A 15168-nucleotide genomic window follows, 5' to 3' on the forward strand; every position below is an offset into this window, starting at 1 on the left:
ATGGGGATTATTTCTACCTTTTGGCTGTTGTGAATAGAACTGCTCTGAGCTTTCATGTATGATTATACACGTTTCATACCTGGCAATGGGCCGGCCAGGCACCCAAGTGCTCAGTACCAGCAGGTAGGTGTTATCCTTATCATTAGGGAGTGCTACATTGGGTAATTTGAGGCACAGGGCATCTGGATTAGAAACAGAAGGCAGAAGGCACCACGGACGACATTCACTTACTGCACAGCGTTGCTGACAGCTGACCCGCAGACCGGCTGCACCACGTTTGAGCTGTGTGGCTCTGGGCAGGTCACTTAACCTCTCTCGGCCGTACGTGTGAATTGGTTATAAATACTGTCTTTTCTACCCGCCTCCCAGGCTTGCTGCCTGGGTCAAAGAAATAATGAAAAAACATGAAAGCGCCTTGAAAACCACAAGGGATTATTATTCCAAGCATAACAGACTACAGAAGCCTACTCCTCTTGAATAAAGTAAGGAAACACCTTATTCTGTTCACCCCCCTCCTTCTCTCTCCAGATTGCTCACATTCTCTTCAAGATGACACCCTGGCCTTCTCATCACAGCCCCTGATGCTTCTGCTTCCTTCTCTGCATCTACTTAGGGACCAGGGGTGAGAAACCGGGGTGAAAACTTGAATCCACACCGACAAAGGACCTGCAACGCCTCTTCCCCGCCCCTCCCCGGTGGAAATCTGTGCGACCTTTCCGGTTCTCTCCATCTCTAGTTGGTTAGCGCGCCCTCGTGTGTGTCCGCGCGGTAATACTTCGAGAAAACGTCCGGGATGTGACATTTTCACAGCAGTATCAATATGTGTAATGGAAATTTTTTTTTTTCTCTCGTCACACTTCAGGGTCCATGCTTGACACGTGGACTTCAGTTAAGCCATTGCAGCCCAAGTCTTAGGAAGTTTCCTATTTGCAATAGGGCCTGGGCCTAAAGATTTCTTTCTGCTCCCTGCATGCCCCTTCCTCCTCAGCCATTTTGAAAAACCCTTGGTCTCATCATTGTTCACAGATCAACTTGGTCTCACCACCTTCTCCTATGCTAAGCTTACCCTGGTCCCAGAGTAAGAGCATAACTTTTTTTCCCCCAAAATGTACATCCCGCGGCGCCTGGGTGGCTCAGTCGGTTGGGCGTTCGACTTCAGCTCAGGTCATGATCCGGCTTTGTGAGTTCGAGCCCCATATCAGGCTCTGTGCTGGCAGCTCGGAGCCTGGAGCCTGCTTCGGATTCTGTGTCTCCCTCTCTCTCTGCCCTTCCCCTGCTCGCACTCTGTCTCTCAAAAATGAATAGAAGCATTTAAAAACAATTTTTTAAGATGTATTGAAAGGAACAATCCAAATGACAGCCCTGCCTTAGTTTAAAGCTAGGTTCTCTTTTCTGCTTATTATGGATCTTTGATAAGAAATACAATTGCTGAGAAGTCTGTTTTGCTTGCTGTTTGCTACGAGCATTGTGAGGCCTTTCCTGAATGTAACCCGCTGTGTAGTAGAATGGGTTGTAAACCTTCCTAAATGTAGTCTGATATGTAATGGAATGAGTGATTGTACATAAACTAACCGGCATTTCTCGCTTCTGTAAACCTGCTTGCTTAGCACATTCCTCACCTACCCTACCCCCTTCCCCCTTTTTTTTCTCCCGCCACAAGTAACGGACAAAGCCTTCCCGCCAAAGGACAGACAAAGGACGCCCAATCAGAGAACAACAAATGTCCTTACTTTAAAATCAACTAATCAGGCCCCTCATAATTTGAAACCTCCCCTGTGCTATTTGTCTCTGTCTATAAAAACGCTGTACCAACCCTGATCGTGGCCTCTTGCGTCACCGGCGACGAGTGCGCAGAGGACCAGGTTCGAACCTGCAATAAACGACCCTTGCCGCTTGGCTTTGACTTACGACTCTGGTGGACTTTTGTGGGAGGTTTCGGAACTTCGGGCATTACATTTGGAGGTCCCACCGAGATCTCCTCCGAGCCCACCAGACTTCTGGTCAACGGGTCGTATCTGATTCCGATCGGTAAGTAAGCCGGCTCTAACGTTCTTCCTTTTCTCTCTGATCTGTGTTTCTTCTCTGGAGAACCGGTTCTGTCTGGAAGCTGGTGTGACCCTGGCGGACGCGCTATAGGGCACCCAGCCGGTGTCAGTTGGAGACGTCCACTGACTGGATCTGGGGGCCTTCTTGGCCCATCTGGGGGCCTTCTTGGCCCGTCTGGGGACCTTCTTGGTCCGTCTGGGGACCTTCTTGGTCCGTCTGGGGGCCTTCTTGGCCCGTCTGGGGGCCTTCTTGGCCCATCTGGGGACCTTCTTGGTCCGTCTGGGGACCTTCTTGGTCCGTCTGGGGGCCTTCTTGGCCCGTCTGGGGACCTTCTTGGTCCGTCTGGGGGCCTTCTTGGCCCATCTGGGGGCCTTCTTGGCCCGTCTGGGGACCTTCTTGGTCCGTCTGGGGACCTTCTTGGTCCGTCTGGGGGCCTTCTTGGCCCGTCTGGGGGCCTTCTTGGCCCGTCTGGGGACCTTCTTGGTCCGTCTGGGGACCTTCTTGGTCCGTCTGGGGGCCTTCTTGGTCCATCTGGGGACCTTCTTGGTCCATCGGGGGCCTTTTTTGGCCCATCGGGATTCTTTTCTGTGGGCTGCTTACGCCCAACGCGCCTGCGAACTAAATACTTTCATTTTCTCTATGAACTTCCAGAGTGCTAAGAAATATCTCTAGGCGTCTAAAAGAAAAAACCATCTAGGCATGCCAATTGTTATCCGTATTTTGATGTGATGTGTGTCTGTGTGTCTGTCTGTTAAATCGACTGGAATGATTGTTGGGAGTCAGGGGCACGCGCCTGACTTCCCCTATGTGTAGTCCCACAGCATAAGCTACGGGATTCGAGTGGGCTCTAACCCGACTTCCGCGGTGATCCTCATACGGCTTAAGGCGGTCAAAATTTATTTTGATCCAAGCAGGGGGTTTATACCTGCCCGCCCATGCTAAGAGGCACCTAAGTTCCCGCGAGGGACGCGGACGGGCGAGTATGCGAGTGCTTCTATGTCAGTCTAAATGTATTGTCACCCCTGGGCCCTTGTAATTACTGCCATAACCCTTTCTGTTCGGCTGGCCGAGACCAGAAAGTTGGAACCGCTGCGAAAGATTCTTGTTCTTGTTTTTCTTTCATGGGTCGGATGTTTTATTGGAATTAAGTGTTTTATCGGCTGATCAGAATTAATTATTCCATCCTTTGTTCCTCTCTCCTCCTTCCTCAGCTCCCTGAGGCTTTCCCTCCCACCCCCTGGCCAGCGGCGCCCCCTCCCCCACGTCCGTGCTGCCCGCGTCCCCTTCTCTTCTCCTCTTCCTCAGAATCATAACATGGGCCAAACGCAGAGCACCCCTCTCTCCCTCCTTCTCGCCAACTTCAGGGACATAAAAGCTAGAGGACACAACTTAAGCCGAGACATTCGCAAAAGGAAGTTGATCACCTATTGCCGCTCTGAATGGCCCACCTTTGGGGTCAATTGGCCTACAGAGGGAACCTTCTGCCTCCCTGTGGTCCTTAAAATAAAATCAAAAATTTTCCTACCAGGGAAGGAAGGTCACTCGGATCAGATTCCCTATATTCTGGTGTGGCAAGATTTAGTAGAAAACCCACCTCCCTGGATGGCCTCTTTCTTAACAACAGGGCCATGCAGAATTCTAGCGGCTAAACCTATCAACCCTCCCAAGCCGCCAACTCCAACTGCACCCCCTGTTCTCCCCGACAGCCAAGATTTACTTTCCCTTGGCTCACCCCCTTACCAGGTTCCCCCTCTTATTCCGCAAGCTGCTCCTATCCCTGCCGCGCCGGCAGAGCCTCCCGTAGCTCAGCCCATAGAAAGATTAGAAGATAGGGAGGCTCAACCCGCGCCCATGCCTAGAGGGGACGAAATCCAAAGTCCGGCTGGACATAGCGGTAGGCGGGCCCCTCATGAGCCAGGACTCCGCCTTCCTGACTCCACCATAGCTTTACCCTTACGGGAAACAGGGCCTCCCGATGATACGGGGAACCCCCGACTTCAATACTGGCCCTTCTCTACCAGTGACCTATATAACTGGAAAACCCAGAATGCCCAATTTTCTGACAACCCTAAAGATTTAATAAGTCTCTTAGACAGCGTTATGTTTACCCACCAACCCACCTGGGATGATTGTCAGCAGCTCCTCCGAATCCTGTTCACCGAGGAGCGAGAAAGAATTCAATTGGAAGCAAGAAAGCTGGTTCCTGGAGACGATTGCCAACCCACTGCTAACCTTGATCTCATTAATGCAGCTTTTCCCTTGACCCGACCCCCACAGGATGGCTGGGACTACAACACGGCAGAAGGTAGGGGACGGCTGCGCATTTATCGCCAGACTCTAATGGCGGGTCTCCGGGCTGCTGCACGCAAGCCCACTAATTTGGCAAAAGTGTATTCAGTAATACAAGGTAAGACAGAGAGCCCCGCTACTTATTTAGAAAGACTGATGAAAACCTTCAGACAGTATACCCCCATGGACCCCGAGGCCCCCTAAAACCAAGCTGCTGTTGTAATGGCCTTTGTAAATCAGGCAGCCACTGATATTAAAAAGAAACTCCAGAAACTAGAGGAAAAGGGGGGAAAACAGATTCAGGACTTACTCCGCATTGCCCAGCGTGTCTATAATAATAGAGAGACTCCAGAGGACAGGCAACTTAAAGCCACCGAGGAAATGACCAAAGTCCTGGCCGCTGTTGTCCAAAAGCCCCTAGATAAGGACCAATGTGCCTATTGCAAAGAAAAAGGCCATTGGGCCCGAGAATGCCCTAAAAAGAAAAATGCAAGAAGCCTCTTTACCTGGTCACCCGAGAACAGGCGCCCTTTGAATGGACAGGGGAAACTGAGCGGGCTTTCCAGCAAATTAAGCTCGCCCTGTTGTCGGCACCAGCCTTAGGGCTCCCCGATGTCTCCAAACCCTTTCATCTCTTCGTAGATGAAAATAAAGGGGTAGCCAAAGCAGTGCTGACACAACTCCTTGGCCCATGGCCCAGGCCCGTTGCCTATCTTTCAAAAAGACTGGACCCAGTAGCGGCTGGCTGGCCCCCTTGACTCCGTATGATCGCTGCTACAGCTCTAATGGTAAAGGATGCTGATAAATTAACTATGGGACAAGAGTTACATGTTACAACCCCTCATGCCATCGAGAGAGTCCTCAAACAACCTCCTGACCGATGGATAAGTAACGTCCGACTGGTTCACTACCGGGGACTATTATTAAATCCCCTCAGAATCATTTATGCTCCCCCCCGAACACTAAACCCTGCCTCCCTGTTACCAGACCCGGACTTGGATACCCCCCCTCCATGACTGCGCTGAGATATTGGCACAGGTTCACGGAGTTCGGGAAGATTTACAGGATCACCCGCTACCAGACGCCGAGGTTACCTGGTTCACTGACGGCAGCAGCTTTGTACATCAGGGTCAAAGGTACGTGGGGGCAGCAGTCACAACTGAAACTGAGACTGTTTGGGCAGAGCTTTTGCCAGCTGGCACCTCTGCCCAACGGGCTGAACTTGAGGCCTTAACCAAGGCACTGACTTTGGGAAAAGACAAGAGACTAAACGTGTATACCGATAGCAGATATGCTTTTGCTACGACCCACATACATGGAGCTATATACAGAGAGAGGGGACTGTTAACTGCAGAGGGGAAAACTATCAAAAACAAAGAAGAAATATTGGCTCTTTTAAAGGCACTCTGGCTGCCTAAACGACTAGCCATCATACATTGCCCAGGCCACCAAAAACCGGTCACACCGGTGGCCAGAGGAAATAATTTGGCTGACCAGGTGGCCCGAGAGGTGGCCTTACAGGTGGACTGTGCTTTAATGACCGCCTTACCAGACCCCGGCTCAGCCAGTTTGCCAGAAAGCCCCACCTACACTGAAGAAGACCTAAATTGGATCCAAAGGTTGCCCATGACCCGCTATCATAATGGATGGTGGAGAGCAGGAGACCGGAGCGTAATCCTCCCAGAGGAAATGGGGAATAAAGTCTTAATTAAAATACACCGGGCCACCCACCTGGGCACCAAGAAGATGCGAGACTTGATAAGACATGCTGAAATCACCATCAGGAACTCAGGGCCAAAGATTGAACAGATAGTTGCAAACTGTAAGGCTTGTCAACTGACAAACGTGACCAACCATGGAAAGAATCCCGGCTCTAGGACTCGCGGAACCAGGCCAGGAGCTTAGTGGGAAAACAGATTCAGGAGTGGCAAAGAAAATATTAGAAGACATCATGCCCAGGTATGGATTCCCTATCCTAATAGGATCAGATAACGGGCCAGCATTTGTTTCAAAGGTAATACAAGGGATAGCGCAGTTTATTGGGGCTGATTGGAAACTACATTGTGCATATAGACCCCAAAGCTCAGGACAGGTAGAAAGAATGAATAGAACCCTAAAAGAGACCCTAACCAAATTGACCATGGAGACTGGCGCTAACTGGGTAGTCTTACTCCCCTACGCTCTGTTCAGGGTGCGGAACTCCCCTTACAAACTGGGATTAACCCCCTTTAAAATCATGTATGGAGTGCCCCCCCCTATAATTCCCAACCTACAGTCTAATGTGTTAACTGAATTTAATGATCATAAACTTCTTATTTCCCTGAGGGAACTCCAGCACATCCACCAGGAAGTTTGGTCCAGATTGAGAGCCATTTATGAGAACGGGCCCCCTCCTGAGCCGCATCACTACCGACCCGGAGACTGGGTATACGTGCGGAGACATAAGCGAAGAAAAAAAAAAAAAAAAAAAAAAAAGAACAGGAGGCAGGATGGTTTGAATCCTGGTTCAGTGCGTCCCCATGGTTAACTACCCTGCTCTCCGCTTTACTCGGGCCTCTAGCCATCCTACTTCTCGCTCTCACATTAGGCATCATAAACAAAATGATTAATTTTGTCCAAGACAGGTTCAATGCTGTACAGTTAATGGTTTTACGAACTCAGTACCAACCACTAGAGACATTACAAATAGAAACTGAAGATCCAAGATTGGCTCTTTAGGCACAAGGAAAAGGGGGGAATGAAAGGAACAATCCAAATGACAGCCCTGCCTTAGTTTAAAGCTAGGTTCTCTTTTCTGCTTATTATGGATCTTTGATAAGAAATACAATTGCTGAGAAGTCTGTTTTGCTTGCTGTTTGCTACGAGCATTGTGAGGCCTTTCCTGAATGTAACCCGCTGTGTAGTAGAATGGGTTGTAAACCTTCCTAAATGTAGTCTGATATGTAATGGAATGAGTGATTGTACATAAACTAACCGGCATTTCTCGCTTCTGTAAACCTGCTTGCTTAGCACATTCCTCACCTACCCTACCCCCTTCCCCCTTTTTTTTCTCCCGCCACAAGTAACGGACAAAGCCTTCCCGCCAAAGGACAGACAAAGGACGCCCAATCAGAGAACAACAAATGTCCTTACTTTAAAATCAACTAATCAGGCCCCTCATAATTTGAAACCTCCCCTGTGCTATTTGTCTCTGTCTATAAAAACGCTGTACCAACCCTGATCGTGGCCTCTTGCGTCACCGGCGACGAGTGCGCAGAGGACCAGGTTCGAACCTGCAATAAACGACCCTTGCCGCTTGGCTTTGACTTACGACTCTGGTGGACTTTTGTGGGAGGTTTCGGAACTTCGGGCATTACAGTATATCCCCACTTTACTGAAGGACTGGGGGGGGGCAGTAATTCCAAAGTAGTAGGAAAGAATTTTTAAAGTGTCATTTGTTCTATCATCTAAGGAAAAGGTAATCAGAATGTTAAACTTTTCACAGGGGTATCCTCAAGTAAAGCCCTGACACGTGGAAAGGGGGAAATGACAACCAGAGACAGGCCTGGCAGTGTGCACCCACACACAAACACACACTCAAGCATACACTCGTGCACGCACGTTTGCACACAGCCACACACTCTTTGGCTCAGCGGGAAAGGAGCTTCCTCTCCTTCACTGAGAATCAGGTGATGATATCAGCACAGGTCTGCGGAAGAAAGGAAACATAGTGTATATTTGGCACTTCTAGAATGTTCTCTGCCCCCTGCCATCCTGCCTGACAGGTCAACCACAGCTGAAAAATGAAGAAACGACCAACGAAATAGGAAGTTCTAATTCAAATGGTCCAGGATCTGTAAACAAACCCGGAGTATTTATTGTATTTTATTGTTTTATCAGAGAGGCTGGCCGAGAAAGACACCAGGCATCGCCATTTGAAATGCAAACACCCGCCCTGAAGGCACCTTTGTGGGGGGGGGGGGGGAGACTGTTTCCAAGGGCTTGAGGGGGGTCGGCTCCACTCCCTCCGGGGGTGAGCAGTCACCTCAGGTGCCGGGCATCTTCATTTTAGGAGGGTCAGTCCTGTCGTTTCTGCGTTCTGCCTCCGCTACCCCACTCCCAGCCCTGAAGTTCCAGGGACCCTCTCTCCTGAACTAGAGGCCATGCGTGGCTCTGGGGAACCGTGAAGGCGGCTGGTGACCTGGGGCAGGAAGTACTTGCTAAGTCAAGGTGGAATGAGCTGCCAGGGAGGCACCGTGGGTTCGGTTTCTGGCAACAAGAGCCAACTAAGCAAGGGCACGGGCGTCATGGGTGTGCGGCGCCGGTCAGGTGACCGCCTTTGCAGCCTTTGGACTGTAACCAGAGATATTATTAGTGCCAACGGGGAAGGGGATTGCCCGCTTAGTGGCCAGGAAAATTAATAGCCCGAGCATTCTTCTATCCTGCGTTCTCCATGCTGGCATTTTGATTTAAAAATATATATACTGCTGCAGCTGTTTGCATATTCTGGAAGTGTGTGTGCATGTGTGTGGTTTGGTGTTTACAAATTTGGGGTTATGGAGGGGAGTTTCCAGAGCAACGGAAGTAGCTGCTTGTCAGTCAGGGTTCATTTTGAAAATGAAAGCCTGAAAGCTTGGGGCCCCCGCTCTGGGCCTGGGCCTGGTCTCTGAGGAGTCAGCAAAGGCCAGGAGGTGGCTTTGGCTGATGGGCTCGGTGCAGCAGCTACTTGATCGCTACTTTATTTTATTTTTTTTATTACGTTTATTTTTGAGACAGGGAGAGACAGAGCATGAACGGGGGAGGGTCAGAGAGAGAGGGAGACACAGAATCCAAAACAGGCTCCAGGCTCTGAGCGGTCAGCACAGAGCCCGACGCGGGGCTCGAACTCACAGACCATGAGATCGTGACCTGAGCTCAAGTCGGACGCTTAGCCGACTGAGCCACCCAGGCGCCCCGCTACTTTATTTTTTTTTACGAACTGACGAACTCCACGAGTCGGTTTTGGTGTCCTACAGGTGGCAGTCCGAGGCAAGGACGTGGGAGTGGGCACCCCCCCAACGCACACCGCCCCCCTCGGCCTATACACGCAGTCACATTCCCCGGGGCTGCCAAACCAGAGCAAGGATAGTATGACACAGCCATCGAAGAGTTGAGAGCGCATTTGGCATGTCAGAGCACAGGGAGGGAAGCACCACAAGGCAGTCAGCACTGGGTGCCAAGGGAGGAGGGCAAACAGCCGGTTGGGAGAGGGAGAGCCATCAGTGGGCTGGGGTAATCGGAGGAGGCATGCTGGAGAAGGTGGACACTGAGGCCAATGTCAAAGGACCCGGAGAAGAACTTCCCCGGACGGAAGCTCTGAGGGAGGACGCTCGGGAAGAGGAGGGCAACCGTCAGATACGCTCAGGTTGGGACAAGTCCGTCCATTGGGCTGAAATTTGGGGCCTGTGTGAGTGATTGGCAGCTGATAAGCCTGGCTTCAATGCCAGTCCCTCTGTGCCAGGACAAAGACTGTGGTGTCACACAGACCTGCTCTGCCACCTTCCTGCTGGCTGACCTTGAGCAAGTGGCCTAACCTCTCTGCAAACTGGGGGTAGCAATGAGACTTAGCTTTTGAGGTCACTGGGAGGATGAAAAGAGTTGATATATATAAAGCATCTAGTCCAGCGTCTGGCACATAATAAATGTTCAAAAATCGATTGCACACGCATAGGCTGTCACGAAGGAAAGCTCAAAATATTTAGGGCAACATATTTGAGGGTCAAGGAGGAAAAGCCTCGCATAGCTTCCATCATTGTTGGGCCCAGTGGAGTGAGCTGGCCTGGCCTGAACCCCCGTCCCCTTTGGCCTAGACTGTCGGGACGGTCTCCCGGCTTCTTGCCTCTGCCTCTCCCCGAATCATCTTCCCAAACACCACCTTAAGCACGACTGTGCCCCGCTCTGACTCAAGAAGTTTCTCTGCGGCTCCCTGTGGCCCACTAACTGAACTCCGTAACACGGCGGGGGCGGGGGCAGGAGGTGTCGCTGTTGTCTCCCTGAGGCTATTTTACCTTCCTCTCTGAAGAGGGCAGGGCGTTGCCCCGGCAGCGGACTGATTCACCTGTGCCTGCTTCTTCACGCCAACTCGGGAACGGTTAAAGAGGAGGAGAGGGCGGAGAGCCGAGCAGGGACCCGCGGGGAGGAGGGGAACGCCCCTTTTCGGGTCCCTGCAAGAGTTTCCGCCTGGACCCTCGTCTCGGGTTCCTCTGCGGGAATCCCGGGCCGCTCCGGGCTCCGCGGGGAGGGCCAAGGCCGTACGAAGGGCAAGGCAAGGGAGCCCGAGTCCCCGACCGCCTCCGTTGTCTAGGGGCGGGACAACGGCGGCTCGGGGACAAAGTGCAGGGAGACTCCCGAGGAGATAAGAGGGAGAGGCGAAGGAAGGGGGCGGGGAGCCAGCGCCCCGGGACTCAAGGCTCGCGCTCCCGGCGGTCTTGGCCGAGAGCCGAGCTCAGCCCGCCGGGGAGGGGGCGCCCTAGAGCCTCTTCACCCCAGCCGCTGCCGGGATGCCGAGAAGCCCCGCGGGCCGCGGCGGCCGGGCGACCGGGCGGCTAGCGAGCGCGGGCGGCGGCCGGGGCCCGCTCGCGCCCGCCCCACCGGAGCGCGCGGGGCGGGAGGCGGGGCTGCCCGGCTCACCTGGCCGTTTGGGGCGGAGCCGCCCGCGACCCGGGGACGCGGAGGGAGCGGCGGTACCCACGGGGCTCTAGAGGGGCTTGCCCTGCGTACCCCGCCCGAGCTCCCACCCTCCCAAGCACACCCCCCCACACACACACCTCCCGCGCCGGGCCCTCTCGCGGCTCGCGGCCTCTCTCCCTCCCTCTCCCCTCCTTTGCTCCCTCCCTCCGAGCCCAATTGCTCAAGCCGCTTCCTTCCCCAACGCCAGCGCCAGTTCCTCTCCCGGAGGGGCCCGGGAAGGGCAGCGAACGCTCGACACTGGAAGCGCCGCGGCGGCAGCGGCCGGACCATGGCCGAGCCCCGAGGGGCCGCGAACCCGGGGCGCAAGGCCTCCCTCGCCGCCACCGCGCTGAGCTCGCGGAGCGCCGCGCCACCCCGCCCCCCGAGAGCGGACCCCAGCAGCCTGGGCAGGTACCGGGACCACGCCGCCGCGGCCGCCGCCTCCCGGGACTTGCACGGCTCGCCGATGCTCTCGGGAACGGGCAGCGGCCGCCGGCGCGGAGCGCTGTGGGAGCTGCTGGGGCTGCAGGGGGCGGCCCCCGCCGGCTGGCTGTCGGAGGAGCGCGCCGAGGAGCAGTCCCCGGCCGGGCCGAACGGTCCGGGGGGCGGCGGCGGCGGGCTGTGCCTGGAGCCCCACGAGCACGCGTGGATACTGGCGGCCGCCGAGGGCCGCCTTGAGGTGCTGTGGGAGCAGCTGGAAGCCGAGCCCGGGCTGCTGCTGCGGTGCGACCCGATCACGGGCTACACGGTGCTGCACTGGCTGGCCAAGCACGGGTGCCACGAGGAGCTCATCCTGGTGTACGACTTCGCCCAGCGCCGGGGGCTGCAGCTCGACGTGAGCGCCTCGGGCAGCGGCGGCCTCACGCCCCTCCACCTGGCGGCCCTGCAGGGCCACGACATGGTCATCAAGGTGCTGGTGGGCGCCTTGGGGGCTGACCCCACGCGCCGCGACTACAGCGGCCACCGGGCCTGTCACTACCTGCGACCCGACGCGCCGCGGAGCCTGCGGGAGCTGTCGGGGGCCGAGGACTGGGAGACGGCGGGCGGCAGAGGGCGGAACAACGCCAACAACAACAGCAGCGGCTGCGCCGCCGCGTGGACGCTGCGACGGACCCCGAGCGCGGTGGGCGCGACCGCCGTGGAGAAGAACTACACGCCCCGAAAGGAGAAGGACTACGCGGGCAGCCGGGTGGCGCAAATTCAGGGCCTTTTCCGCCAAATATTCTCCTTCTTCCAGGACCGGTGAGGGCGACGGAGACCGGAGAGCGCGGAGGGACCGCGACGCCGCGTCGAGGCCTCGGTCTCCGGTTGTCTCGGGCCCCGCCCGAAGGGGCGGCAGCTCGGGCCGAAGCCGAGCGCGCTGGGCCTGCAAGCGGCGGACCACCTCCAGCTTTGTCTCAGGTGCCTGTCCCAGGTCTTCTACGGCCACCGGCCAGGAGACCTGGGGACCAGGGTACCCTCACCGAGACAGCAAAGACCAAGCCGCCCTGACGCCGAGTCCCAAGACTACAGGACTACGGAGTTAGGAGCGGGAGTGCCGTCCTACGTGGGAGAGGAAAACTTAACGGTTCCAAGAGCCATTTCTGGGCAGGCAGAGGCTCTGGGTTTATTAGGAAGCACTCGCTTAGAAGAACGAGTTAAGACTATAAACCACGGATAACAGAGGAAACACCTAACTGAAGGCTTGACTCGGCTGTTCCTGCGGGCAGAGTCACCCTTCCCCCCAACCTGCTCCTGACACCTCCAGGCTTTTACGGGTACTTTTTCTAATGTGTCACGGATGACTTCTTGAGCATATTAAAGCGGAGTATGTTTTCCTTTCACATGACAAAGCTGTCCTTTGAGTGACTTTTTTTTTTTTTCCATTAACTGCCGAGTGCGGGAAGCTTCCTACATTTGCAGGGAAGAGCTCACCAGCTGGCCAGGAGCTAGTGATCCGGGCGGCTCGGGACCTCCTTCCCACAGCAGATGGCCAAGCCGTGCACTGGAAGGAACTGCTTTCACCTTGGCTCTGAGTAGAGACACACAGTTTGCCTGTCCCCCGGGGCTCTTTGGCCGCTAGGTCTGGCTTCCCGCACAAGTCTCATCCTCGAGGAGTCGTCTGTAGGGGGCAGAGGGGTGGGAGAAGGGCGAAATGGGCAAGTGTACATTTCTGATATTTTGTGGTGAGTCATGTAATTTACCTGGACTTCTGCCCTCCCATGAGACACACCCACTGGCACTTTTTCCGAGATAGGGCTTCTTTAATCATCGGCATTGCTTTTTCATTACATGTAATCTATAAGTTATAGTTTGGAAAATTGCCCCCATTCAGAAATTGTGTATGAAGACAGTAGAATACAGGTTGACTTTGGCTGAAGGGAGGAAAAAGCAGTTGGTGGCTAGGGATCCATGCTGCCTTAGAGAACGGCGCGTTTTCAAAATAGCACGGCATCCCTGGAAGCTTGGACAGCCCTTGCAATGGACTGTTGTGTCCCCAGCCCTCCCATCCGCATCCTTGAACACCAGGGAGAAATTGAGTCATCACAGAACACAGAAAGGCCACCCTGAGCTCATCCACACAGGTTTCCGTCTCCGCCTGGCCCGGCTGCTTGGCCCTCTCTGTTACCTCTTCCGGGCTCAAAACGTTACGATCTTCCCTTAATAACCCACCGGGTTCTTGTCATCCATGAAATGATCCAAACCCTCCCTGTAAACGTTCTCGGCCTGTCGTATGTGTCTAGGAACTACACCTTAAATTGACACAGTGTGGCGTAGCAATAACTTTTTGTTCTCCGTGAACTTCTTCGGTGTTTGAAAGGGTGAACACTTCCTGGATCCTGGCAGTTGCCATCAGCAGCTGGCACAGCCCACTCCACCCCCAAGCCCATTTTGTAGATGCAAATTGGGTGCCTGATGCAGGGCTGCGGTCTCTGCTCCACGGTCTCTCCCTTGACAGCTTGCAAGGTGGGCTGGGCTGGGTGAAGGCCGTGGGGGCGGGGCCTTCCTGCCCAGCGGCTGGGGCTGCGGGCTGCCGGGCTTGGAGGGAACGTTGGCTTGTGCCGGTGCCCAGCGTTCAAAGGACAGTTAGAACAGCAGTCCCCTCTTCGTGGGAAAAGTCTGCCCCTAAGCATCTGAACTAGCAGCAGATCTGAGGACCTGAGACAGGCATCTGCCCTGCTTCTTCCAAAATGAAAACCAAGTCAGCCGGAAGATTGGAAAGCACTCTGTATCGTTTCTCCCGGAGTCAGCTATTCTCCCGTGCAGAGTTCCCTCATCATGTGATATTGCCTAGCCAATGGCATTTCTGGTATGCGTTTTGAGGCAAGACTGGTATGCTTACCCCAAGAGAAAGAACAGATTCCCTGAGAAACTGCTTTCCAGGGGAGCAAGACGGAGCTAAGCAGATGATGCAAATCTGCATTCTGGTGGAGCAGGGGACGAGGAAAGGTGACAGAAGCAGGCCTGTGACAGGTGAGCATGAGAGTTTTGGGGGGTTGCCACCCAAGGGCGGGGCCTGACCCAGGCGAAAGGCTTTCCAGGGAGGAAGGTGAGGCCGGATCTGAGGCTCCAGGGGTGCGTGGGGCGTTGGTCAGTGGAGGAGGGGAGGGGCCTCCTGGCAGAGCCACCGGAGTGTGTCTGGGAGAATACAGCAAGTACCAGGAAATGTAAGTCGGCAGGTTTGGCAGGAAGGCGGGAGCCGGGCAGTAGTTAAGGACGAAGCTGGAGAAGTGGGCGGGGGTTCAGATCACCAAGGGTCTCATAGGTCATGCTAACGGAGGAGCGTGGATTTTGCCCTAAAGGTAGCCAGGAGCCATAGAAGGTTTCTAAGCAGAGGAGTAACCTGCTGGGATTTTAGAAAAGTTACTCTGGCAGTCACATGAAGCATGGATGTGCTAGGGAGACGGTGGGGGGGGGGGGTCGCAGTGGAACATCACACAAGCAAAGCGTTTCTGGAAAAACGCTTCAAGAAAAGTCATGCTTCACCTCAGAAGTTCACAGAACCCTGTGGCGAGCAGTGGCGTTCAAACTTTTTTTTCCTCCATAGAACTTGCTCTCACGAAGCTGACCTCGAAGCCCCACGTGTAAAACTGGTGAACACGGAGATGGACAGACGGTGGCACACAGCGCCCCCCCCCCCCCCCCCCCCCCCCCCCCGCCCAGCAA

At 54.6% G+C, this 15168-nt stretch overlaps 2 protein-coding genes and 1 long non-coding RNA gene across 4 annotated transcripts; all 3 read left to right on the plus strand.

The window, feature by feature from the left end:
• Positions 1-1838: 1838 nt before the first annotated feature.
• Positions 1839-6785, plus strand: LOC123383423. The gene is made up of 2 exons (XR_006593133.1): positions 1839-2028; positions 6661-6785. It is a non-coding gene; the product is annotated as an uncharacterized LOC123383423 (long non-coding RNA).
• Positions 3120-6785, plus strand: LOC123383422. 2 transcript variants are annotated; one of them, XR_006593132.1, is made up of 3 exons: positions 3120-4351; positions 5323-6294; positions 6671-6785. XR_006593132.1 is itself a non-coding variant. In XM_045051006.1 (2 exons), exons 1-2 carry the CDS (start codon positions 4325-4327, stop codon positions 6238-6240), a joined length of 945 nt encoding a protein of 314 aa, XP_044906941.1. In that variant the 5' UTR covers positions 3120-4324; the 3' UTR covers positions 6241-6785. The 2 variants fall into 2 exon arrangements, 1 of the variants encoding a protein (XP_044906941.1); XM_045051006.1 differs by having other exon boundaries at positions 5323-6785.
• Positions 6786-10219: 3434 nt separating this feature from the next.
• SOWAHD (sosondowah ankyrin repeat domain family member D) lies at positions 10220-13768 on the plus strand. Its single transcript, XM_023249098.2, has one exon. The coding sequence runs from the start codon at positions 11312-11314 to the stop codon at positions 12266-12268; it is 957 nt and encodes a 318-aa protein (XP_023104866.1). The 5' UTR covers positions 10220-11311; the 3' UTR covers positions 12269-13768.
• Positions 13769-15168: the final 1400 nt, after the last annotated feature.

This window comes from Felis catus, chromosome X, assembly GCF_018350175.1.
Source record: "Felis catus isolate Fca126 chromosome X, F.catus_Fca126_mat1.0, whole genome shotgun sequence".
Taxonomy (NCBI): domain Eukaryota; kingdom Metazoa; phylum Chordata; class Mammalia; order Carnivora; family Felidae; genus Felis; species Felis catus.